A 27,815-nucleotide genomic window follows, 5' to 3' on the forward strand; every position below is an offset into this window, starting at 1 on the left:
GAAGTATTCCTTAAAAACAGCAGGTGCTCCTGTCCTATTAGAGATCTTTGACAAGTGTTGCTGCAGCATATCCCTTAAAAACAGTAGAGTACTTTTAACCTAACTCTCGCCAGATCCTTGAAGCTCGCTGTGCTCCACACATGGAGGGCATTGCAAACTCCTTCAAGATAGGAAAAATAATGAACCAATCAGAATCGCTGGGTGGGATTTCATAGGTGTGACATAGCGCTGAAGTGACTGATTGATTCAAACAACAGTGGCGGCAGGCAGCGAGGAGTCGTGTGCTGACATTGATGCTGCTATTGTAACTGTTTTGTCGAAAATGGATCGTCTACTGACATTGCTGCATTGTTTAAGTAAAAGTTCTCTAACTTTTCGCTCCGTCGTTATCCAATATATCGGCTGTTCTGCTTTGGATTTCCCAACGTCTGCCTCATCAGCGTCACAGGTTGATTTGGATGTGAGTGGTTGAAGTAGCACGTCGTTCAAGATAACGGACCAGGGGTTTAACCAATCACATACAATTATTATTTTTTGTTTGTTTTACAAGGCCCCGCCTCCTGAAATACATCTCCTATTGAGAAGTCCCAGATCCTTCTGTGGAGCTCAGCGAACTACAAGGATCTGGCGAGAGTCAGGTTAGAGTACTTTGGCCATTGAGAGGATTTCTACCACTGTGTTGAGCAGAAAAGGACGCTAAATAGGCTCGAGAAAATAACACTGTTGCTGAATGTAGGGGAAGGTTCCCAACTGTATTATATCCTCTGAAGAGGAGTCACACTTTGAAAACTCTCCTGGACTAATCACAGTGAATGATTTTTTTTTAAACAAGGCCTCGCCTTCTGAAATACATCTCCTATTGAGAAGTCCCAGATCCTTCTGTGGAGCTCAGGGAACTTAAATGATCTGGCGAGAGACAGGTTAGAGTACTTTGGCCATTAAGAGGATTCCTGCCACTGCGTTGTGCAGAAAAGGACACTAAATAGGCTCGAGAAATTAACATTGTTGCTGAGTGTAGGGGAAGGTTCCCAACTGTGTTATATCCATCCATCCATCCATTTTCTAACGCTTATTCCCTTTGGGGTCGCGGTGGGCGCTGGTGCCTATCTCAGCTACAATCGGGCGGAAGGCGGGGTACACCCTGGACAAGTCGCCAGCTCATCGCAGGGCCAACACAGATAAGACAGACAACATTCACACTCACATTCACACACGAGGGCCAATTTAGTGTTGCCAATCAACCTATCCCCGGGTGCATGTCTTTGGAAGTGGGAGGAAGCCGGAATACCCGGAGGGAACCCCCGCAGTCACGGGGAGGACGTGAAAACTCCACACAGAAAGATCCCGAGCCCGGGATTGAACCCATGACTACCCAGGACTAGGGCTGGGCGATATATCGCGGGTTTGTCTTTGTGCGATATAGAAAATGACTATATCGTAATATTCGAGTATACGTTCTCACGCAGTTGTTTTTAGCTGCGGGCGTACCCTTCAGGCTCTTCTCGCTCTTTCCTGTCTTTCCTTCTCACAGACAAGCAGGCGCACACTCTTACATACGTCACCCACTGTCACGTCATACGTCACATACGTGTCCGCCCTCGCAGAGCAGAAAGGTAGCACACGGGGCTACGTTAGCTGCTAACGTAGCCGTAAGAGCGGGAATACGAGAGAAAGAAGGTGCAGATCTGGTAACAAATGAAGGAAGATGTAATTCCCAATAAAAACAGCAGGGGATCCATCGTCTGGCGGTGGTTCGGCTTCAAGTGGGAATATGTCCAACAGACAACCGTGATTTGTCGAGTGTGGGGCAAAAGCGTTGCTATAAAAAGTAGCATTACTGCTAATATGTAGCATCATTTGAAAAGTCACTCGCTAGAGAATGAAGAGAACTTCATAAACTTAGTAACATACCACATAGTGAAGGACGAATACTATTTGATTTCCTATTATGCAGCTCATTTTTATTTGACACTTACAATGTCTCTGACAATCTTGCACTTTATGTTTTGGAAATGACTTGAATGTTTGTGCCATTGCTTAATAACTTTAATAAATACACTTTTGGTTAATTGACTTAGTTGTGATTTCCCTCTCGGCATGAAAGTTTAAAAGTAGCATATATGAATGCAGTATGAAGAAGAATGTTTTAATGTATACACATAATCATCATACTGCTGTGATTATATGCATCAAGTGTTCATTCAAGGCCAATGCAAAATATGGTAATATATATCGTATATCGCGATATTAAAGGCCTACTGAAATGAGATTTTCTTATTTAAACGGGGATAGCAGGTCCATTGTATGTGTCATACTTGATCATTTCGCGATATTGCCATATTTTTGCTGAAAGGATTTAGTAGAGAACATCGACGCTGAAGTTCGCAACTTTTGGTCGCTAATAAAAAAAGCCTTGCTTTTACCGGAAGTAGCAGACCAAATGCGTGTGACGTCACGGGTTGTAGGGCTCCTCACATTGTTTACAATCATAGCCACCACCAGCTAGAGCTATTCGGACCGAGAAAGCAACAATTTCCCCATTAATTTGAGCGAGGATGAAAGATTTGTGGATGAGGAAATTTAGAGTCAAGGACTACAAAAAAATAAATAAATAAAAAATGTTTATAAAAAAAGAGCGATTCAGATGTTATTAGACACATTTACTAAGATATTTCTGGAAAATCCCTTATCTGCCTATTGTTTTGCTAGTGTTTTAGTGAGATTAAATAGTACCTGAAAGCCGGAAGGGTGTGGCCACGGGTGTGTTGACCACCAGTGTCTCTGAGGGAAGTCACGCAGCTGCAGCAGGACGGAAGCTCCGCTGATGTCTCCGGTAAGAGCCGACTTATTACCACAATTTTCTCACCGAAAACTGCCAGGTGACATGTGGTCGGGATCCATGTTCGCTTGACCGCTCTGTTCCATAGTAAAGCTTCACCTTCGGGAATTTTAAACAAGGAAACACCGGCTGTGTTTGTGTGGCTAAAGGCTAAAAGCTTCCCACCTCCATATTTCTACTTTGAGTTCTCCATTATTAATTGAACAAATTGCAAACGATTCAGCAACACAGATGTCCAGAATACTGTGTAAGTATGCGATTAAAGCAGACTACTTATAGCTTGGATCGGGCTGGAAAATAATGTCCGCTACAACCCGAGACGTCAAACGCACGCGTCATCATGAATTGATGAATTGATTAACGTGGACCCCCGACTTAAACAAGTTGAAAAACTTATTCGGGTGTTACCATTTAGTGGTCAATTGTACGGAATATGTACTGAACTGTGCAATCTACTAATAAAAGTATCAATCAAAAAAATCATACCGCAACGTTTTCAACACGACACTTCCCATGAAATGTAATATTGCAATTTAGTAAACTAAAATGGTCGTATTGGCATGTGTTGCAATGTTAATATTTCGTCATTGATATATAAACTATCAGACTGCATGGTCAGTAGTAGTGGGTTTCAGTAGGCCTTTAAAAAAAGGCAATATCGCCCAGACCTACCCAGGACCTTCGTATTGTGAGGCCCCATGTTATATCCTCACTTTGAAAACCCTCCTGGACTAAACATGCAGAACAGCTTCCTAGGAATTCCTGAAGATGCATAAAGGGGGTGTGTCTGAAACTTAAAGACCCCTTCATTTTCTCCCTCCCTCCACACACACTTGCTGTTAAGATACCTTAAATTTGGGCACCGGTAGGTCGGTTTCTTTGTACTTTGTCCACAAACGTCCGATTCTGGGGTCTCGTACAATGTCCACCGGTGGCATCCCCGGGTTCTGTGGAAGGAGGCAAGGCATGCACACATGTGCTGTCATCTATTACTCGCGTAAACAATAAAAGCAGCAAGGAGGCTCGGGTCACGGTGGCATCACAACACGATCCGGACACACTGTAGCCCCATAATGGAGGTCGCCGACTCGGATTGCACTTACGGGCATGCTGAACGTGTGTCCATCGTAGCGGTAGAGCTTGTGCGATCCCTTCCTGAGCGCCGGGTCGATGATCAACTTGTAACTTCTCCACTGGTGACTCCGCTTCTCCGCCGAGCCCGCACACCGGGTGACTGTCGGTGCCGTTGGCCAGCGCTGGAAGGGACAGGCGGAGGGATCAAGCAAAAGCGGCGGCGGCGGCGGCGGGGGGCGAAAGCAAGCTAACGTGAAGCAGCGCTAACTCAACACGGTCCCGTAACCACCACCACCACCACCACCCCGTGTCCTCGACACTTCCACGCAAACGTGCATGACTTTCAGCGACAATGCAACGCCATCACGACGGACAATTGGACGGAGAGAGAGAGAGAGAGAGAGAAGAGAAGGGGGGAAAGCTTACTTGAACTCTGCTTTCTGCCATGGTCTTCGTGCAATTTGTTTCGCTCCCCCGGCTTGGACATGGCTGGTCCGATCGAGGGGGATTTCAGTCTGGAATCGATTAAGGAATCGCTTTCGCCCTTTTCCGCCGTTCAGATTACATGATTTATCTTGAGGAATAGCGCCTGCCTTTTCGGCGAGAGCCAGCACATATTGTGTGTATGTGTGTGTGTATGTATGTGTGTGTAGCTTCTGTCTCTCCCACAATACACTGCTAGGCTTCGCCAGTGCCGAACGCCAAATCGCACTTTCGCCACAAACTTCCTCGGCCCCTGCCTGGTCGCATTTTCTCCAGTTAAAAAAAACACACAATTATTTGCGTTAAAATATCCTTGGCACTAAAAACACATACGGCTGATTTTTTTAGAAGAAAAAAAAATGTGTCGTTTTAACCGCTCGACGGTGGAGCGTGTCGAATCTGCCACTCGCGTGTACCTAACTGACAAACAAATGCATTGTGCTGCAATTCGGCGACACATTAGTGAAAAGAACGGCGACGGAGGAATATATGTCAATACTTCAGCTGGCACCTTTATAATTTCACGTAAAGAAATACATAATAGTGCCTCCTCTCCATAGATCATAGCTTCAAAGAGCCAAACTAACGTCATCTGACGTCGTTCTGATATTTATTATATATATATATATATATATATATATTTTTTTTTTTTAATTCCATCCATCCATTTCCTACCGCTTATTCCCTTTGGGGTTGCGGTGGGCGCTGGTGCCTATCTCAGCTACAATAGGGCGGAAGGCAGTGTACACCATGGACAATTCATCACCTCATCGCAGTTTTTTTATAAGTATATATTTTTTTATTGTTATTTTTATTTTGGACAAACACCGTTTTTTTCCCTTTCTTTTTGACATTGCCTGCTGTTTTTCTTTTTGCAGTGCTCGGGCAATTGGCTGGTTAACAGTAGGGGCGGAAGGCGGCGTACACCCTGGACAAGTCGCCACAACCATGGCAGTTTTCTTTAATATATATTTTTTTATTATTATTTTTATTTTGGACAAACACTGTTTTTTTTTCTCTTTCTTTTTGACATTGCCTGCTGTTTTCTTTTTTCAGTGCTCGGGCAAATGGCTGGTTAACAGTGGGGATGGAAGGCGGTGTACACCCTGGACAAGTCGCCACATCATCGCAGTTTTTTAAATAATTTTTATTTATTTTTTTATTGTTATTTTTATTTTGGACGAACACTGTTTTTTTTCTCTTTCTTTTTGACATTGCCTGCTGTTTCTTTTTTCAGTGCTCGGGCAAATGGCTGGTTAACAGTGGGGGGCGGAAGGCGGTGTACACCCTGGACAAGTCGCCACTCCATGGCAGTTTTCTTTAATATATATTTTTTTATTATTATTTTTATTTTGGACAAACACAGTTTTTTTTCTCTTTCTTTTTGACATTGCCTGCTGTTTTCTTTTTGCAGTGCTCGGGCAATTTGGCTGGTTAACAGTGGGGGCGGAAGGCGGGGTACAACCTGGACAAGTCCCCGCTCATCGCAGTTTTTTTCAGAATTAAAATTTTTTTTTTAAATTATTTTCATTTTGGACACTGTTTTTTCCCCTTTCTTTCTGACATTGCCTGCTGTTTTCTTTTTGCAGTGCTCGGGCAATTGGCTGGTTAACAGTGGAAGCGGAAGGGGGTGTACACTCTGGACAAGTCGCCACCTCATCGCAGTTTTTTTATAATTATTATTTTTATTTTGGACGAACACTGTTTTTTCCCCTTTCTTTTTGACATTGCCTGCTGTTTTCTTTTTGCAGTGCTCGGGCATTTGGCTGGTTAACAGTGGGGGCGGAAGGCGGTGCACACCCTGGACAAGTCGCCACCTCATCGCAGTTTTTTTATAATTATTATTTTTTATTTTTAGCGAACACTGTTTTTTCCCCTTTCTTTTTGACATTGCCTGCTGTTTTCTTTTTGCAGTGCTCGGGCAATTGGCTGGTTAACAGTGGGGGCGGAAGGCGGTGCACACCCTGGACAAGTTGCCACCTCATCGCAGTTTTTTTAAAATTTTTTTATTATTATTTTCATTTTGGACAAACACTGTTTTTTTCCCTTTCTTTTTGACATTGCCTGCTGTTTTCTTTTTGCAGTGCTCGGGCCATTGGCTGGTTAACAGTGGGGGCGGAAGGCGGTGCACACCCTGGACAAGTCGCCACCTCATCGCATAATTTTTTTATTATTATTTTCATTTTGGACAAACACTGTTTTTTTCCCTTTCTTTTTGACATTGCCTGCTGTTTTCTTTTTGCAGTGCTCGGGCCATTGGCTGGTTAACAGTGGCAGGCTGGCGTAGCCAATCAGAAGGCGGCAGCAGAGGAGCAGTCTGCTATTAGAGGCAAGGCTCAGGAGTCCTTCAACAGAGCAGAGAGAGAGGGGGGCCCTGAAAGCTCCCGGCAGCCATTTTCCTGCTTAGAAACATGGGGACTTCATAGGCCTAGCTGGGTTTCCTTTGTCTCACAAAAAAAAAAAGGGATCTTACACTTGATTTCCTCAACCTCTCACGGACTATGATAAGCCTTATGATTGCTCCTTTGAAAAGGATTTGAGAAGAAGGAAGAGAGAAAATGTGCTGGATGTAATTACCCTGTGACATTTTGAGCCTTTTTTCCTCTGCCTGGAATCCATCTTTGTCCTAACTTGGTCACGGGCACACTCATATACAATATTATTTGAATAGAGAGGGTGTGAAAAAAATTAAAAATGTGAATAAACAGCTCTTTTGAGGAAGTGAGGGTAAAAAAAAACCACAGTTGTATGTTTAAATGTAAGTCAGTTTTACACCTATGGGCCTTGTATGAGTAGCAATGAGTAAGTCCAACTCTTCTATAATATTTGCAGCATGTTTATTAAACTTGTTTTGTCAATGTATCAACTAAGCTACGCCATATGTCCTTTTTTAAAGAAAAAATATATTAATTGTTCTTATAAATACAACATTTATTGGTGGCCTGTCATCATTTGAAAATACTCTCCTTATATTCCCTTGCATTTGATGCTTTGAATAATGGCTTTTTGAACATTTTTCTCCCATAGAAAGCTGATGGATTTTTCCAGAGAGAACAGCTCTGGGTGCCGGATTTGGGTTGCCATTTATAAAGAACCAAATTGTAGTCGACGTGAACTCCCTTCAAGGTCAGATTTAATTTCCCAAACCTGTCTAACTGGTGGGGGGTGTGGGGTGGGTTCCATGCAGAAGTAGAAACCTTCCAAAGCCAAAAATAAAAAAGGGACTATAGCCAAATATTTACCTCAGCACTTGGGTGAAATGCAGTAAAACAGGCCTTAAAATGCATAGGGGACAGTATTCCATCTTCCATCTTTGGGATCCTCTAATAATGCCATTAATAAGAGATTGGGGAGGTCATCCTGCAAAAAGAAAAGGAATCAATTATTTGCACAAAAGATGACAATCATTAGTGATTTTCCATTACCTCTCAGTCGGCATCTTCAACCACCATCATCTGTTTTTGGGGCAATATGCAAAGCTTCTCTCTCTCCCCCCTGAAGACAGGATAACAGTCAACTAACATCGACCATTCTCACTAAGATTCACCATTTAAAACCACAAGGAAACCTTATTTGCCAAGGTAACTTTTTTTTTTTAAATTATTATTACACTTTACCATTCACTTGTCTTTATCTGTACTGTATATGCAGGCATTTTAATAGAGGACACACTTGTCAATTGTGATTACATTTATACATTTAAACATCTTAATTGATATTGCAATGTTAACTTACATAATTCAAAATATGTAATCCAAGCCTTTAAATGTGAGTTTTAAGGGATTTGGGGGAGAAATCTTGGTACTATTCACTGCTTCCCCTCCACGTTTTGTCCAAAAGCCATTAGTTGTTGACTGTTTTTTTTTTGTTTAAGAGAGTTCTGCAGGCTTTCAAAATGGCTTCTCGTCACACACACAAAAGACAGAGCTTCAAATAAGTGTTGCTGCGCCATAACTGGGTGAGGTCTTCTTTCTCTCTCTCTCTCTCTTTCTCTCTTGCTCTCATTCGACGACAACGAGGGGTGGGGGGGAGGGGGAAACTCTTCATTCTCGAAGTTTCCACACTCAAAGCGAGGCGTTTTAACACCCAGGCGACAGTGGCGTGACCATATCCGGGACGGACGTACATTTTGCGGGTTGAATTGACGGAAGAATCGATGCCATAATGTGGAAGGAAGAAAACAAAGATGGCGACGAATGGGGTTCACTCTCCCAAAGGCGAAGGCGGTAATCCGAGATCTGGCGGGGGTTGCCATGGCAGCACTCCCTTCACATTGCCATATAAGGTCATGGGGAAGTGTACACAGAGCGACCTTGTTGACGGGGAAATTCTATCAGTATGTGGAGTTAAATTATGGGATGGATTAGGTAAATTAAACATTGTACTGATATGATCCAGTTTAAGAGGCTGTTTAAATTAATAGTGCTTACAAAGTACAAAGAAGAATTTTGAGAAACACTTTCAACCTTATTGAAAATAAGATTTTCTTCATCTCAGTATGTTAATAATGACTGATTTAATTAATAACATATTACAAAACTGTTGTGTTACTCATTCATGGATGTCATTTTGCTGTAAAGAAGGTCAGTGAATGAATGTACAGTATATGGAATATAGTTTTATTGTCATTGCAGTGAACGGGTTCAAAGAACAACAAAATTGGAGCAAATCCCCTAAGGTGCATATACAATTTAGTAATATAAATAGTAAAAAAAGATAGAAATAAGAGATGTATCTATATATATATATGTATATGTATATGATTTTGCCGTCATTCATTACTACATTTTTATGCCGAAAGAGGCGAGAGTTTAGATACTTTTCGAGACGAGTGACGCAAGCGAGTGACGTAATTCGGCACAACACCGACCTTTAAAAAGGTTTGTCATAAAAAAGAAAAAGACGCACTTAAAAAGCAAATATTTTCCGTCTTTAACTATTTTAAAACATTCGGTTACTCATTGACGGATGTCATTTTGCCGTAAAGAAGGTCCGTGAATGAATGTATATATTTTTGAACGCTCTGACGTGGGAAAGGCGTAGGATTAAATAAGATTTGCTTCTTCCTACTCCTTTTCGGACGTGATGTATTGTGAAATGATAGGAAATTGCCTGATGTATAATGTTGTAGGTATGTCATGTTCGAAATAAACTAAGAAAGAAAGAAGAAATTACTTTGCGTGCCAAAGGTTGCTAGAGGCGTAAGAAATCGTATGTTTTAAAATAGTTAAAGATGGAAAATATTTGCTTTTTATGTGCGTCTTTTTTTTTTTTTTTGTGACACACCTTTTTAAAGGCCGGTGTTGTGCCGAATTATGCACCCCCGCCGTAGAATGCACCTCCGGGCGGGAGCGTGCTTACGTCGCTCGTCTCGAAAAGTATCTGAACTCGGCTCGGAAATCACCTCATTCGGCATAAAAAAGTACATAACAAGGTGGAATAATCCAAGTTTTCCTTACTTGTGGATGGATTAAAAATTGTGAGCTTTTAATGATTTCGCCGTCATTGAAGTGGCTGAAATCGCCCTCTTTCGGCATGAAAAAAGTACATAACAAGGTGAAATAATGAATGACGGCGAAATCATTAAAGGCTCAGAATTTTTAATCCATCCACAAGTAAGGAAAACTTGGATTATTTCACCTTGTTATGTACTTTTTTTATGCCGAAAGAGGGCGATTTCAGCCTCTTCAATGACGGCGAAATCATTAAAAGCTCACAATTTTTAATCCATCCACAAGTAAGGAAAACTTGGATTATTTCACCTTGTTATGTACTTTTTTTATGCCAAAAGAGGGCGATTTCAGCCACTTCAATGAAGGCGAAATCATTAAAAGCTCACAATTTTTAATCCATCCACAAGTAAGGAAAACTTGGATTATTTCACCTTGTTATGTACTTTTTTTATGCCGAAAGAAGGCGATTTCAGCCACTTCAATGAAGGCGAAATCATTAAAGGCTCAGAATTTTTAATCCATCCACAAGTAAGGAAAACTTGGATTATTTCACCTTGTTATGTACTTTTTTTATGCCGAAAGAGGGCGATTTCCGCCACTTCAATGAAGGCGAAATCATTAAAGGCTCACAATTTTTAATCCATCCACAAGTAAGGAAAACTTGGATTATTTCACTTTATGTCCTTTTTTATGCCGAAAGAGACGATTTCCGAGCCGAGTTTAGATACTTTTCGAGACGAGTGACGTAAGCGCGCTCCCGCCAGGGGGTGCATAATTCGGCACAACACCGACCTTTAAAAAGGTGTGTCATAAAAAAAAAAAGACGCACTTAAAAAGCAAATATTTTCTGTCTTTAACTATTTTAAAACATACGGTTACTCATTGACGGATGTCATTTTGCTGTAAAGAAGGTCATTGAATGAATGTATTTATTTTTGAACGCTCTGACGTGGGAAAGGCGTAGGATTAAATAAGATTTGCTTCTTCCTACTCCTTTTCGGACGTGATGTATTGTGAAAGGATATGAAATTGCCTGATGTATAATGTTGTAGGTATGTCATGTTCGAAATAAACTAAGAAAGAAAGAAGAAATTACTTTGCGTGCCAAAGGTTGCTAGAGGCGAAAGAAACTGTATGTTTTAAAATAGTTAAAGATAGAAAATATTTGCTTTTTGAGTGCGTCTTTTTTTTTTTTTTGTGACACGCCTTTTTAAAGGCCGGTGTTGTGCCGAATTATGCACCCCCGCCGTAGAATGCACCTCCGGGCGGGAGCGCGCTTACGTCGCTCGTCTCGAAAAGTATCTGAACTCAGCTCGGAAATCGCCTCTTTTCGGCATAAAATAGTACATAACAAGGTAGAATAATCCAAGTTTTCCTTACTTGTGGATGGATTAAAAATTGCGAGCCTTTAATGATTTCGCCGTCATTGAAGTGGCTGAAATCGCCCTCTTTCGGCACAAAAAAGTACATAAGGTGAAATAATGAATGACGGCGAAATCATTAAAGGCTCCCAATTTTTAATCCATCCACAAGTAAGGAAAACTTGGATTATTTCACCTTGTTATGTACTTTTTTTATGCCGAAAGAGGGCGATTTCAGCCACTTCAATGAAGGCGAAATCATTAAAAGCTCACAATTTTTAATCCATCCACAAGTAAGGAAAACTTGGATTATTTCACCATGTAAAAAAAGTACATAACAAGGTGAAATAATGAATGACGGCGAAATCATTAAAGGCTCCCAATTTTTAATCCATCCACAAGTAAGGAAAACTTGGATTATTTCACATTGTTATGTACTTTTTTATGCCGAAAGGCGATTTCCGAGCCGAGTTTAGATACTTTTCGAGACGAGTGACGTAAGCGCGCTCCCGCCAGGAGGTGCATAATTCGGCACAACACCGACCTTTAAAAAGGTGTGTCATAAAAAAAAAAAAGACGCACTTAAAAAGCAAATATTTTCTGTCTTTAACTATTTTAAAACATACGGTTACTCATTGACGGATGTCATTTTGCTGTAAAGAAGGTCAGTGAAAGAATGTATATATTTTTGAACGCTCTGACGTGGGAAAGGCGTAGGATTAAATAAGCTTTGCTTCTTCCTACTCCTTTTCGGACGTGATGTATTGTGAAATGATATGAAATTGCCTGATTTATAATGTTGTAGGTATGTCGTGTTTGAAATAAACAAAGAAAGAAAGAAGAAATTACTTTGCGTGCCAAAGGTTGCTAGAGGCGAAAGAAACCGTATGTTTTAAAATAGTTAAAGATAGAAAATATTTGCTTTTTAAGTGCGTCTTTTTTTTTTTTTTGTGACACACCTTTTTAAAGGCCGGTGTTGTGCCGAATTATGCACCCCCGCCGTAGAATGCTTACGTCGCTCGTCTCGAAAAGTATCTAAACTCGGCTCGGAAATCGCCTTTCGGCATAAAATAGTACATAACAAGGTGGAATAATCCAAGTTTTCCTTACTTGTGGATGGATTAAAAATTGCGAGCCTTTAATGATTTCGCCGTCATTGAAAGTGCTGATATCGCCTTCTTTCGGCATAAAAAAAGTACATAACAAGGTGAAATAATGAATGACGGCGAAATCATTAAAGGCTCAGAATTTTTAATCCATCCACAAATAAGGAAAACTTGGATTATTTCACCTTATGTACTTTTTTTATGCCGAAAGAGGGCGATTTCAGCCACTTCAATGAAGGCGAAATCATTAAAGGCTCACAATTTTTAATCCATCCACAAGTAAGGAAAACTTGGATTATTTCACCTTATGTACTTTTTTTATGCCGAAAGAGGGCGATTTCAGCCACTTCAATGAAGGCGAAATCATTAAAGGCTCACAATTTTTAATCCATCCACAAGTAGGGAAAACTTGGATTATTTCACCATGTAAAAAAAGTACATAAGGTGAAATAATGAATGACGGCGAAATCATTAAAGGCTCAGAATTTTTAATCCATCCACAAGTAAGGAAAACTTGGATTATTTCACCATGTAAAAAAAGTACATAAGGTGAAATAATGAATGACGGCGAAATCATTAAAGGCTCAGAATTTTTAATCCATCCACAAGTAAGGAAAATTTAGATTATTTCACCATGTAAAAAAAAGTACATAACAAGGTGAAATACTGAATAACGGCGAAATCATTAAAGGCTCCCAATTTTTAATCCATCCACAAGTAAGGAAAACTTGGATTATTTCACCTTGTTATGTACTTTTTTTATGCCGAAAGAAGGCGATTTCAGCCACTTCAATGAAGGCGAAATCATTAAAAGCTCACAATTTTTAATCCATCCACAAGTAAGGAAAACTTGGATTATTTCACCATGTAAAAAAAAGTACATAACAAGGTGAAATAATGAATGACGGCGAAATCATTAAAGGCTCCCAATTTTTAATCCATCCACAAGTAAGGAAAACTTGGATTATTTCACTTTATGTCCTTTTTTATGCCGAAAGAGACGATTTCCGAGCCGAGTTTAGATACTTTTCGAGACGAGTGACGTAAGCGCGCTCCCGCCAGGGAGTGCATAATTCGGCACAACACCGACCTTTAAAAAGGTGTGTCATAAAAAAAAAAAGACGCACTTAAAAAGCAAATATTTTCTGTCTTTAACTATTTTAAAACATACGGTTACTCATTGACGGATGTCATTTTGCTGTAAAGAAGGTCATTGAATGAATGTATTTATTTTTGAACGCTCTGACGTGGGAAAGGCGTAGGATTAAATAAGATTTGCTTCTTCCTACTCCTTTTCGGACGTGATGTATTGTGAAATTATATGAAATTGCCTGATGTATAATGTTGTAGGTATGTCATGTTCGAAATAAACTAAGAAAGAAAGAAGAAATTACTTTGCGTGCCAAAGGTTGCTAGAGGCGAAAGAAACTGTATGTTTTAAAATAGTTAAAGATAGAAAATATTTGCTTTTTGAGTGCGTCTTTTTTTTTTTTTTGTGACACGCCTTTTTAAAGGCCGGTGTTGTGCCGAATTATGCACCCCCGCCGTAGAATGCACCTCCGGGCGGGAGCGCGCTTACGTCGCTCGTCTCGAAAAGTATCTGAACTCAGCTCGGAAATCGCCTCTTTTCGGCATAAAATAGTACATAACAAGGTAGAATAATCCAAGTTTTCCTTACTTGTGGATGGATTAAAAATTGCGAGCCTTTAATGATTTCGCCGTCATTGAAGTGGCTGAAATCGCCCTCTTTCGGCACAAAAAAGTACATAAGGTGAAATAATGAATGACGGCGAAATCATTAAAGGCTCCCAATTTTTAATCCATCCACAAGTAAGGAAAACTTGGATTATTTCACCTTGTTATGTACTTTTTTTATGCCGAAAGAGGGCGATTTCAGCCACTTCAATGAAGGCGAAATAATTAAAGGCTCACACTTTTTAATCCATCCACAAGTAGGGAAAACTTGGATTATTTCACCATGTAAAAAAAAGTACATAACAAGGTGAAATAATGAATGACGGCGAAATCATTAAAGGCTCAGAATTTTTAATCCATCCACAAGTAAGGAAAACTTGGATTATTTCACCTTGTTATGTACTTTTTTATGCCGAAAGGCGATTTCCGAGCCGAGTTTAGATACTTTTCGAGACGAGTGACGTAAGCGCGCTCCCGCCAGGGGGTGCATAATTCGGCACAACACCGACCTTTAAAAAGGTGTGTCATAAAAAAGAAAAAGACGCACTTAAAAAGCAAATATTTTCTGTCTTTAACTATTTTAAAACATACGGTTACTCATTGACGGATGTCATTTTGCCGTAAAGAAGGTCAGTGAAAGAATGTATATATTTTTGAACGCTCTGACGTGGGAAAGGTGTAGGATTAAATAAGATTTGCTTCTTCCTACTCCTTTTCGGACGTGATGTATTGTGAAATTATATGAAATTGCCTGATGTATAATGTTGTAGGTATGTCATGTTCGAAATAAACTAAGAAAGAAAGAAGAAATTACTTTGCGTGCCAAAGGTTGCTAGAGGCGAAAGAAACCGTATATTTTAAAATAGTTAAAGATAAAAATATTTGCTTTTTAAGTGTGTCTTTTTTTTTTTTCGTGACACACCTTTTTAAAGGCCGGTGTTGTGCCGAATTATGCACCCCCGCCGTAGAATGCACCTCCGGGCGGGAGCGCGCTTACGTCGCTCGTCTCGAAAAGTATCTAAATCGCCTCTTTTGGCATAAAAAAGTACATAACAAGGTGGAATAATCCAAGTTTTCCTTACTTGTGGATGGATTAAAAATTGTGAGCCTTTAATGATTTTTCCGTCACTCAATTGGCTGAAATCGCCCTCTTTCGGCATAAAAAAAGTACATAACAAAGTGAAATAATGAACGACGGCGAAATCATGACGGCTCAGAATTTTTAATCCATCCACAAGTAAAGAAAACTTGGATTATTTCACCTTGTTATGTACTTTTTTTATGCCGAAAGAGGGCGATTTCAGCCACTTTAATGACGGCGAAATCATTAAAGGCTCACAATTTTTAATCCATCCACAAGTAAGGAAAACTTGGATTATTTCACCATGTAAAAAAAGTACATAACAAGGTGAAATAATGAATGACGGCGAAATCATTAAAGGCTCAGAATTTTTAATCCATCCACAAGTAAGGAAAACTTGGATTATTTCACCATGTAAAAAAAGTACATAACAAGGTGAAATAATGAATGACGACGAAATCATTAAAGGCTCACAATTTTTAATCCATCCACAAGTAGGGAAAACTTGGATTATTTCACCATGTAAAAAAAGTACATAACAAGGTGAAATAATGAATGACGACGAAATCATTAAAGGCTCAGAATTTTTAATCCATCCACAAGTAAGGAAAACTTGGATTATTTCACCTTGTTATGTACTTTTTTATGCCGAAAGGCGATTTCTGAGCCGAGTTTAGATACTTTTCGAGACGAGTGACGTAAGCGCGCTCCCGCCAGGTGGTGCATAATTCGGCACAACACCGACCTTTAAAAAGGTGTGTCATAAAAAAGAAAAAGACGCACTTAAAAAGCAAATATTTTCTGTCTTTAACTATTTTAAAACATACGGTTACTCATTGACGGATGTCATTTTGCTGTAAAGAAGGTCAGTGAATGAATGTATATATTTTTGAACGCTCTGACGTGGGAAAGGCGTAGGATTAAATAAGATTTGCTTCTTCCTACTCCTTTTCGGACGTGATGTATTGTGAAATGATATGAAATTGCCTGATGTATAATGTTGTGGGTATGTCATGTTCGAAATAAACTAAGAAAGAAAGAAGAAATTACTTTGCGTGCCAAAGGTTGCTAGAGGCGAAAGAAACTGTATGTTTTAAAATAGTTAAAGATAGAAAATATTTGCTTTTTAAGTGCGTCTTTTTTTTTGTTGTGACACACCTTTTTAAAGGCCGGTGTTGTGCCGAATTATGCACCCCCGCCGTAGAATGCTTACGTCGCTCGTCTCGAAAAGTATCTAAATCGCCTCTTTTGGCATAAAAAAGTACATGAAAAGGTGAAATAATCCAAGTTTTCCTTACTTGTGGATGGATTAAAAATTGTGAGCCTTTAATGATTTCGCCGTCATTGAAGTGGCTGAAATCGCCCTCTTTCGGCATAAAAAAAAGTACATAACAAGGTGAAATAATGAATGACGGCAAAATCATAAAGGCTCAGAATTTTTAATCCATCCACAAGTAAGGAAAACTTGGATTATTTCAACTTGTTATGTACTTTTTTTATGCCGAAAGAGGGCGATTTCAGCCACTTCAATGAAGGCGAAATCATTAAAAGCTCACAATTTTTAATCCATCCACAAGTAAGGAAAACTTGGATTATTTCACCATGTAAAAAAAGTACATAACAAGATGAAATAATGAGTGACGGCGAAATCATTAAAGGCTCACAATTTTTAATCCATCCACAAGTAAGGAAAACTTGGATTATTTCACCTTGTTATGTACTTTTTTTATGCCGAAAGAGGGCGATTTCACCAATGAAGGCGAAATTATTAAAAGCTCACAATTTTTAATCCATCCACAAGTAAGGAAAACTTGGATTATTTCACCATGTAAAAAAAAGTACATAACAAGGTGAAATAATGAATGACGACGAAATCATTAAAGGCTCACAATTTTTAATCCATCCACAAGTAAGGAAAACTTGGATTATTTCACCTTGTTATGTACTTTTTCATGCCGAAAGGCGATTTCCGAGCCGAGTTTAGATACTTTTCGAGACGAGTGACGTAAGCGCGCTCCCGCCAGGTGGTGCATAATTCGGCACAACACCGACCTTTAAAAAGGTGTGTCATAAAAAGAAAAAGACGCACTTAAAAAGCAAATATTGTCTGTCTTTAACTATTTTAAAACATACGGTTACTCATTGACGGATGTCATTTTGCTGTAAAGAAGGTCAGTGAATGAATGTATATATTTTTGAACGCTCTGACGTGGGAAAGGCGTAGGATTAAATAAGATTTGCTTCTTCCTACTCCTTTTCGGACGTGATGTATTGTGAAAGGATAGGAAATTGCCTGATGTATAATGTTGTAGGTATGTCATGTTCGAAATAAACTAAGACAGAAAGAAGAAATTACTTTGCGTGCCAAAGGTTGCTAGAGGCGAAAGAAACCGTATGTTTTAAAATAGTTAAAGATAGAAAATATTTGCTTTTTAAGTGCGTCTTTTTTTTTTTTTTGTGACACACCTTTTTAAAGGCCGGTGTTGTGCCGAATTATGCACCCCCGCCGTAGAATGCACCTTCTGGCGGGAGCGCGCTTACGTCGCTTGTCTCGAAAAGTATCTAAATCGCCTCTTTTGGCATAAAATAGTACATAACCAGGTGGAATAATCCAAGTTTTCCTTACTTGTGGATGGATTAAAAATTGTGAGCCTTTAATGATTTTTCCGTCACTCAATTGGCTGAAATCGCCCTCTTTCGGCATAAAAAAAGTACATAACAAGGTGAAATAATGAATGACAGCGAAATCATTAAAGGCTCCCAATTTTTAATCCATCCACAAGTAAGGAAAATTTGGATTATTTCACCTTGTTATGTACTTTTTTTATGCCGAAAGAGGGCGATTTCAGCCTCTTCAATGAAGGCGAAATCATTAAAGGCTCAGAATTTTTAATCCATCCACAGGTAAGGAAAACTTGGATTATTTCACCATGTAAAAAAAGTACATAAGGTGAAATAATGAATGACGGCGAAATCATTAAAGCCTCAGAATTTTTAATCCATCCACAAGTAAGGAAAACTTGGATTATTTCACCTTTTTATGTACTTTTTTTATGCCGAAAGAGGGCGATTTCAGTCACTTCAATGAAGGCGAAATCATTAAAAGCTCCCAATTTTTAATCCATCCACAAGTAAGGAAAACTTGGATTATTTCACCATGTAAAAAAAGTACATAAAATGAAATAATGAATGACGGCGAAATCATTAAAGGCTCCCAATTTTTAATCCATCCACAAGTAAGGAAAACTTGGATTATTTCACCTTGTTATGTACTTTTTTTATGCCGAAAGGCGATTTCCGAGCCGAGTTTAGATACTTTTCGAGACGAGTGACGTAAGCGCGCTCCCGCCAGGAGGTGCATAATTCGGCACAACACCGACCTTTAAAAAGGTGTGTCATAAAAAAAAAAAGACGCACTTAAAAAGCAAATATTTTCTGTCTTTAACTATTTTAAAACATACGGTTACTCATTGACGGATGTCATTTTGCTGTAAAGAAGGTCAGTGAATGAATGTATATATTTTTGAACGCTCTGACGTGGGAAAGGCGTAGGATTAAAAAAGCTTTGCTTCTTCCTACTCCTTTTCGGACGTGATGTATTGTGAAAGGATATGAAATTGCCTGATGTATAATGTTGTAAGTATGTAATGTTCGAAATAAACTAAGACAGAAAGAAGAAATTACTTTGCGTGCCAAAGGTTGCTAGAGGCGAAAGAAACTGTATGTTTTAAAATAGTTAAAGATAGAAAATATTTGCTTTTGAAGTGCGTCTTTTTTTTTTTTTTTGTGACACGCCTTTTTAAAGGCCGGTGTTGTGCCGAATTATGCACCCCCGCCGTAGAATGCACCTCCGGGCGGGAGCGCGCTTACGTCGCTTGTCTCGAAAAGTATCTAAATCGCCTCTTTCGGCATAAAAAAGTACATGAAAAGGTGAAATAATGAATGACGGCGAAATCATTAAAGGCTCAGAATTTTTAATCCATCCACAAGTAAGGAAAACTTGGATTATTTCACCATGTAAAAAAAGTACATAAGGTGAAATAATGAATGACGGCAAAATCATAAAGGCTCAGAATTTTTAATCCATCCACAAGTAAGGAAAACTTGGATTATTTCACTTTGTTATGTACTTTATTTATGCCGAAAGAGGGCGATTTCAGCCATCTCAATGACGGCGAAATCATTAAAAGCTCACAATTTTTAATCCATCCACAAGTAAAGAAAACTTGGATTATTTCACCTTGTAAAAAAAAGTACATAACAAGGTGAAATAATGAATGACGGCGAAATCATTAAAGGCTCCCAATTTTTAATCCATCCACAAATAAGGAAAACTTGGATTATTTCACCTTGTTATGTACTTTTTTTTATGCCGAAAGAGGGCGATTTCAGCCACTTCAATGACGGCGAAATCATTAAAAGCTCACAATTTTTAATCCATCCACAAGTAAGGAAAACTTGGATTATTTCACCTTGTTATGTACTTTTTTTATGCCGAAAGAGGGCGATTTCAGCCACTTCAATGACGGCGAAATCATTAAAAGCTCACAATTTTTAATCCATCCACAAGTAAGGAAAACTTGGATTATTTCACCTTGTTATGTACTTTTTTTATGCCGAAAGAGGGCGATTTCAGCCACTTCAATGACGGCAAAATCATTAAAGGCTCACAATTTTTAATCCATCCACAAGTAAGGAAAACTTGGATTATTTCACCATGTAAAAAAAGTACATAAGGTGAAATAATGAATGACGGCGAAATCATTAAAGGCTCCCAATTTTTAATCCATCCACAAGTAAGGAAAACTTGGATTATTTCACCTTGTTATGTACTTTTTTTATGCCGAAAGAGGGCGATTTCACCAATGAAGGCGAAATCATTAAAAGCTCACAATTTTTAATCCATCCACAAGTAAGGAAAACTTGGATTATTTCACCATGTAAAAAAAAGTACATAACAAGATGAAATAATGAATGACGACGAAATCATTAAAGGCTCACAATTTTTAATCCATCCACAAGTAAGGAAAACTTGGATTATTTCACCTTGTTATGTACTTTTTCATGCCGAAAGGCGATTTCCGAGCCGAGTTTAGATACTTTTCGAGACGAGTGACGTAAGCGCGCTCCCGCCAGGAGGTGCATAGTTCGGCACAACACCGACCTTTAAAAAGGTGTGTCATAAAAAAAAAAAGACGCACTTAAAAAGCAAATATTTTCTGTCTTTAACTATTTTAAAACATACGGTTACTCATTGACGGATGTCATTTTGCTGTAAAGAAGGTCAGTGAATGAATGTATATATTTTTGAACGCTCTGACGTGGGAAAGGCGTAGGATTAAAAAAGATTTGCTTCTTCCTACTCCTTTTCGGACGTGATGTATTGTGAAAGGATATGAAATTGCCTGATGTATAATGTTGTAGGTATGTCATGTTCGAAATAAACTAAGAAAGAAAGAAGAAATTACTTTGCGTGCCAAAGGTTGCTAGAGGCGAAAGAAACCGTATGTTTTAAAATAGTTAAAGGGAAAATATTTGCTTTTTAAGTGCGTCTTTTTTTTTGTTGTGACACACCTTTTTAAAGGCCGGTGTTGTGCCGAATTATGCACCCCCGCCGTAGAATGCACCTCCGGGCGGGAGCGCGCTTACGTCGCTCGTCTCGAAAAGTATCTAAATCGCCTCTTTTGGCATAAAAAAGTACATGAAAAGGTGAAATAATCCAAGTTTTCCTTACTTGTGGATGGATTAAAAATTGCGAGCCTTTAATGATTTCGCCGTCATTGAAGTGGCTGAAATCGCCCTCTTTCGGCATAAAAAAAGTACATAACAAGGTGAAATAATGAATGACGGCGAAATCATTAAAGGCTCACAATTTTTAATCCATCCACAAGTAAGGAAAACTTGGATTATTTCACCTTGTTATGTACTTTTTTTATGCCGAAAGAGGGCGATTTCAGCCACTTCAATGAAGGCGAAATCATTAAAAGCTCACAATTTTTAATCCATCCACAAGTAAGGAAAACTTGGATTATTTCACCTTGTTATGTACTTTTTTTATGCCGAAAGAAGGCGATTTCAGCCACTTCAATGAAGGCGAAATCATTAAAGGCTCACAATTTTTAATCCATCCACAAGTAAGGAAAACTTGGATTATTTCACCATGTAAAAAAAGTACATAACAAGGTGAAATAATGAATGACGGCGAAATCATTAAAGGCTCACAATTTTTAATCCATCCACAAGTAAGGAAAACTTGGATTATTTCACCTTGTTATGTACTTTTTTTATGCCGAAAGAGGGCGATTTCAGCCACTTCAACGAAGGCGAAATCATTAAAAGCTCACAATTTTTAATCCATCCACAAGTAAGGAAAACTTGGATTATTTCACCATGTAAAAAAAGTACATAAAATGAAATAATGAATGACGACGAAATCATTAAAGGCTCCCAATTTTTAATCCATCCAGAAGTAAGGAAAACTTGGATTATTTCACCTTTTTATGTACTTTTTTTATGCCGAAAGAGGGCGATTTCAGCCACTTCAATGAAGGCGAAATCATTAAAGGCTCAGAATTTTTAATCCATCCACAAGTAAGGAAAACTTGGATTATTTCACCGTGTAAAAAAAAGTACATAACAAGATGAAATAATGAATGGCGGCGAAATCATTAAAGGCTCCCAATTTTTAATCCATCCACAAGTAAGGAAAACTTGGATTATTTCACCTTGGTATGTACTTTTTTTATGCCGAAAGGGGGCGATTTCAGCCACTTCAATGAAGGCGAAATCATTAAAAGCTCACAATTTTTAATCCATCCACAAGTAAGGAAAACTTGGATTATTTCACCATGTATAAAAAGTACATAAAATGAAATAATGAATGACGGCGAAATCATTAAAGGCTCCCAATTTTTAATCCATCCACAAGTACGGAAAACTTGGATTATTTCACCTTGTTATGTACTTTTTTTATGCCGAAAGAGGGCGATTTCAGCCACTTCAATGAAGGCGAAATCATTAAAAGCTCACAATTTTTAATCCATCCACAAGTAAGGAAAACTTGAATTATTTCACCATGTAAAAAAAAGTACATAACAAGGTGAAATAATGAATGACGGCGAAATCATTAAAGGCTCCCAATTTTTAATCCATCCACAAGTAAGGAAAACTTGGATTATTTCACCTTGTTATGTACTTTTTTTATGCCGAAAGGCGATTTCCGAGCCGAGTTTAGATACTTTTCGAGACGAGTGACGTAAGCGCGCTCCCGCCAGGGGGTGCATAATTCGGCCCAACACCGACCTTTAAAAAGGTGTGTCATAAAAAAAAAAAGACGCACTTAAAAAGCAAATATTTTCTGTCTTTTAACTATTTTAAAACATACGGTTACTCATTGACGGATGTCATTTTGCTGTAAAGAAGGTCCGTGAATGAATGTATATATTTTTGAACGCTCTGACGTGGGAAAGGCGTAGGATTAAATAAGATTTGCTTCTTCCTACTCCTTTTCGGACGTGATTTATTGTGAAATTATATGAAATTGCCTGATGTATAATGTTGTAGGTATGTCATGTTCGAAATAAACTAAGAAAGAAAGAAAGAAAGAAGAAATTACTTTGCGTGCCAAAGGTTGCTAGAGGCGAAAGAAACCGTATGTTTTAAAATAGTTAAAGATAGAAAATATTTGCTTTTTAAGTGCGTCTTTTTTGTTGTTGTGACACACCTTTTTAAAGGCCGGTGTTGTGCCGAATTATGCACCCCCGCCGTAGAATGCACCTCCGGGCGGGAGCGCGCTTACGTCGCTCGTCTCGAAAAGCATCTAAATCGCCTCTTTTGGCATAAAAAAGTACATAACAAGGTGGAATAATCCAAGTTTTCCTTACTTGTGGATGGATTAAAAATTGTGAGCCTTTAATGATTTCGCCGTCATTGAAGTGGCTGAAATCGCCCTCTTTCGGCACAAAAAAAGTACATAACAAGGTGAAATAATGAATGACGGCGAAATCATTAAAGGCTCCCAATTTTTAATCCATCCACAAGTAAGGAAAACTTGGATTATTTCACCTTTTTATGTACTTTTTTTATGCCCAAAGAGGGCGATTTCAGCCACTTCAATGAAGGCGAAATCATTAAAAGCTCACAATTTTTAATCCATCCACAAGTAAGGAAAACTTGGATTATTTCACCTTGTTATGTACTTTTTTTATGCCGAAAGAGGGCGATTTCAGCCACTTCAATGACGGCGAAATCATTAAAGGCTCACAATTTTTAATCCATCCACAAGTAAGGAAAACTTGGATTATTTCACCGTGTTATGTACTTTTTTTATGCCGAAAGAGGGCGATTTCAGCCACTTCAATGAAGGCGAAATCATTAAAGGCTCACAATTTTTAATCCATCCACAAGTAAGGAAAACTTGGATTATTTCACCTTGTTATGTACTTTTGTTATGCCGAAAGAAGGCGATTTCAGCCACTTCAATGAAGGCGAAATCATTAAAGGCTCACAATTTTTAATCCATCCACAAGTAGGGAAAACTTGGATTATTTCACCATGTAAAAAAAGTACATAAGGTGAAATAATGAATGACGGCGAAATCATTAAAGGCTCAGAATTTTTAATCCATCCACAAGTAAGGAAAATTTAGATTATTTCACCATGTAAAAAAAAGTACATAACAAGATGAAATAATGAATGACGGCGAAATCATTAAAGGCTCCCAATTTTTAATCCATCCACAAGTAAGGAAAACTTGGATTATTTCACTTTATGTACTTTTTTATGCCGAAAGAGACGATATCCGAGCCGAGTTTAGATACTTTTCGAGACGAGTGACGTAAGCGCGCTCCCGCCAGGAGGTGCATTCTACGGCGGGGGGTGCATATTCGGCACAACACCGGTGTCAAGGCCTGCTTTTCCAGTCAGTCGTGTTTATTTTTGTCCGCCCGAGGCGAGCATTCCTCCATTAGCAGATCACGATGCCGTCACTCCTCTTAGCTGGGTAAACCCTCCCCCCCCCACATGTCACGGACACACAACTGCAAGGAAGCGTGTGCATCCATGGTGAACATTTTGTCACACGCACCAAAAAGTGGTTTAAATCGAAGCCGTCCATGTGTGTGTGTGTGTAGGGGCCTTGAAAAAAACGCCCATTAGTGTTGCTGCTTTGCTGACATTCTGGAATGTTCCTCAGCGGACTAGGCTGCGTGCATGGCGAACAAAAGCTACTTTGTTGGCGATTAGACACAAATGCTGTTCTCGTTTCTGTTTAATGACGGATTACTGTCAAAAAATACCGATATGTTCGTCTGTAGTGAATGTTTGCCTGTAAATTTGTAGTTAATCAGCCTTTATTTACAGCTGCTTTGAAGAACCCTTTACTGATGGTACTGTATTCCTTTTTAATCTATTACATTATTTTAGTGCATGTTTTAATGTAATATATTTTCATATTGACACCTTTATGTATGTATGCATGATTTTATTAAACCCACTACTAGTTCTAACGTTGTGTGGAAAGTGTTAATCGGTGTCAAATGTCACTTTTACCTCACAGCCTACTTAGTTTTAACATTGTATGGAAAGTGTTAATCGGTGTCAAATGTCACTTTTACCTCACAGCCTACTTGGTTTTAACATTGTATGGAAAGTGTTAATCGGTGTCAAATGTCACTTTTACCTTACAGCCTACTTAGTTTTAACTTTGTATGGAAAGTGTTGATCGGTGTCAAATGTCACTTTTACCTCACAGCCTACTTAGTTTTAACATTGTATGGAAAGTGTTAATCGGTGTCAAATGTCACTTTTACCTCACAGCCTACTTAGTTTTAACGTTGTATGGAAAGTGTTGATCGGTGTCAAATGTCACTTTTACCTCACAGCCTACTTAGTTTTAACGTTGTATGGAAAGTGTTAATCAGTGTCAAATGTCACTTTTACCTCACAGCCTACTTAGTTTTAACTTTGTATGGAAAGTGTTAATCGGTGTCAAATGTCACTTTTACCTCACTGCCTACTTAGTTTTAACGTTGTAGGGAAAGTGTTAATCAGTGTCAAATGTCACTTTTACCTCACAGCCTACTTAGTTTTAATGTTGTATCGAAAGTGTTAATCAGTGTCAAATGTCACTTTTACCTCACAGTCTACTTAGTTTTAACATTGTATGGAAAGTGTTAATCAGTGTCAAATGTCACTTTTACTTCACAGCCTACTTAGTTTTAACTTTGTATGGAAAGTGTTGATCGGTGTCAAATGTCACTTTTACCTCACAGCCTACTTAGTTTTAACGTTGTATGGAAAGTGTTAATCAGTGTCAAATGTCACTTTTACTTCACAGCCTACTTAGTTTTAACATTGTATGGAAAGTGTTGATCGGTGTCAAATGTCACTTTTACCTCACAGCCTACTTAGTTTTAACTTTGTATGGAAAGTGTTAATCAGTGTCAAATGTCAGTTTTACCTAACAGCCTACTTGGTGTAATTAGAATACATTTATTTTGGCACCTACCTTCATATTAGTTTACTTGTTGACGCCATTATTTCACCAAATCCCCTTAACACCCCTAAAAAAATATGTATTATTACTCACCTATTATCTAAGATAACTGTTGCATTTTTAACTAATTGATTTAAATTCTGTTACAAAATGAGAACAGAATGTAAACACATGTCTTGGTAGTTGCTATGAATTTGGAAAAAGGCTAGGATTAAATAAGCGTTGATTCTTCCTACTCCTTGTCGAACATGTAAAGAGAATTCAATACATGTGATTTAACTGTATGCATGTTTGAAATAAACATTCAATAAAGCAAAAATAAGAAAAAGGAATGACCGGTTTTGTGTGTTTCTCTTAAAGAGACAGCTTGCCAAAAATAATTTCAGCACAACTACCAAAAAAAAAATACCTTTCCACTTTTGTTTGTATGTATGTAAAGTGTTAATCAGTGTCAAATGTCACTTTTACCTAACAGCCTAATTGGTGTAATTGTAATACATTTATTTTGGCACCTACCTTTGTATTAGTTTACTTGTTAGTACCTCACTGTTAACGCCATTATTTCACTAAATCCTCTTAACACTCCCAAATGAATATGTATTATAACTTACCAGTGGTTTTTAACATTGTTGGAGGTACCGAACCCCACCAGGAAAATATTTTTTTTACTGTTAGAATAACCATGTACATATATTATCACACAACTTTGGTATGCTTAAAGTCCGTTGCCATAGTTATTAGCTATTGTTCTCAAGCTGCATTTATTCTATCTGTGCAAGGACAAAACTTCTTGTCTGAGGGGTGGCTTCCGCCGCGGATGTTGTATTTGTTTTAGCCCGCTAACAGCCGAGGACTTCAAGGACCTCAACTAAAATGAGATGACAGCACGCAGACGAAGCCGAAACAAGGAAATCACAAGGCCCCTAGCACATTCCGTCATATATTGTGTGAACTGGACCTGCTTTGCATAATATATGTGACCACTCCTTTTTAGAGGCGGCCTCCGTGATGTTGACTGGAACTTCTGAATAAATAGAGGGACGCGGGAGCTGAACCTTAGAGCATAGGGCGAGACTGTGACTAAGTGTGCACCTCTATGCGTTCTCCTCATGAGCTAAATTGAACTTTGTTCCTGCATGGTTCCTTGCTTTTTCGTCTGATTAATAGATGTCGCCAGTGTTTGAAACTGACATTTACACGATGAGTCGGGTGTGTCTTGACCTCCGCCGAACCCCTGAGCCCGACTCACCGAACCCCTAGGGTTCGATCGAACCCAGGTTAAGAACCACTGATCTAAGGTAAAAGTTCCATTTTTAACTCATTGATTTAATTTGTGTTACAACACGAGAACAGAAAGTAAACATATCTTGGTACTTGCTATTAATTGGAAAAAGTGTAGGATCAAATAAGCGTTGATTCTTCCTACTCTTTTTCAAACATGTAAAGAGAAATGAATACATGTATTTTAACTGTATGCGTGTTCGAAATAAACATTCAATAAAGCATAAATAAGCAAAAGGAATGACTGGTTTTGTGTGTTTTTCTTAAAGAGACAGCTTGCCAAAAATACAACTCCCAAACAAAAAAACTTGATACTTTTGTTTGTATGTTATCAGGATCACAATGTCCGGATGAAGACACTTTTGTTTCATTTGTGTTGGAACTATCAGTGAGGGGTTTAAGCACATTTATCTTCAAATATATACAGTACATCGCTAAAAGTAGCAGGTTTGCATACAGTACTCGGAATTTCCCAGGATCATAGCAACAATTGAATAATTGAGTAAATTTTGTCATCCACTTTAGTTTGTACTAAAAACTGAATTCAAATGTATTTATGTAGAACATGTATGTAATGACATGGTAAAAAGAGTTTCCCTGTTCCTTTTTGTCACATTGGGTTTTGTTATATGTGGTACTTATATAAGATATGTTGAAAGACTTGCTTAACAATGCACCGGCCTCTAAATGAGGGGTCCCCAAACTGTGGCCCGCGGGCCGGATTTTGGACGTTGGCGGGCCATATCCGGCCCACGAGCCGTAGTTTGGGGGGTGCCAAGTTAAAAAAAATAAAATAAGTATTTTGTTTTCTTTTTCATTTGTATTTTTTTAAATATGTCCTTTCTAATCCATTTTACAGTTGTTACCTGTTGTGTCTCCTAGCCGCTCAGTCAAATCATATTGTTGTAAAATGCATTTTCCCATCGATAACATGACATCATTAGCGG

The 27,815-nt window shown here is 38.6% G+C and overlaps 1 protein-coding gene and 2 long non-coding RNA genes across 4 annotated transcripts in view; 1 reads left to right on the forward strand and 2 right to left on the reverse strand.

Moving 5' to 3' along the window:
* The window catches only part of setd1ba (SET domain containing 1B, histone lysine methyltransferase a), a 31,222-nt gene extending 26,252 nt beyond the window's left edge, over positions 1-4,970 (reverse strand). The window contains 4 exon segments of the mRNA XM_061875785.1: positions 3,688-3,786; positions 3,943-4,059; positions 4,061-4,095; positions 4,340-4,970. Of these exon segments, the coding sequence (XP_061731769.1) occupies positions 3,688-3,786; positions 3,943-4,059; positions 4,061-4,095; positions 4,340-4,400 (312 nt within the window). The 5' untranslated portion in view covers positions 4,401-4,970.
* On the forward strand, positions 3,405-27,109 carry LOC133535826 (uncharacterized). 2 transcript variants are annotated; one of them, XR_009802335.1, is made up of 2 exons: positions 3,405-7,977; positions 26,423-27,109. It is a non-coding gene; the product is annotated as an uncharacterized LOC133535826 (long non-coding RNA). The 2 variants fall into 2 exon arrangements; XR_009802336.1 differs by having other exon boundaries at positions 3,405-7,522.
* LOC133535825 (uncharacterized) lies at positions 7,009-9,049 on the reverse strand. The gene is made up of 3 exons (XR_009802334.1): positions 8,132-9,049; positions 7,822-7,891; positions 7,009-7,756 (listed from the first exon to the last, which is right to left on the reverse strand). It is a non-coding gene; the product is annotated as an uncharacterized LOC133535825 (long non-coding RNA).
* Positions 27,110-27,815: the final 706 nt, after the last annotated feature.

The sequence above is a fragment of the Nerophis ophidion genome, linkage group LG17, assembly GCF_033978795.1.
Source record: "Nerophis ophidion isolate RoL-2023_Sa linkage group LG17, RoL_Noph_v1.0, whole genome shotgun sequence".
Lineage (NCBI taxonomy): Eukaryota > Metazoa > Chordata > Actinopteri > Syngnathiformes > Syngnathidae > Nerophis > Nerophis ophidion.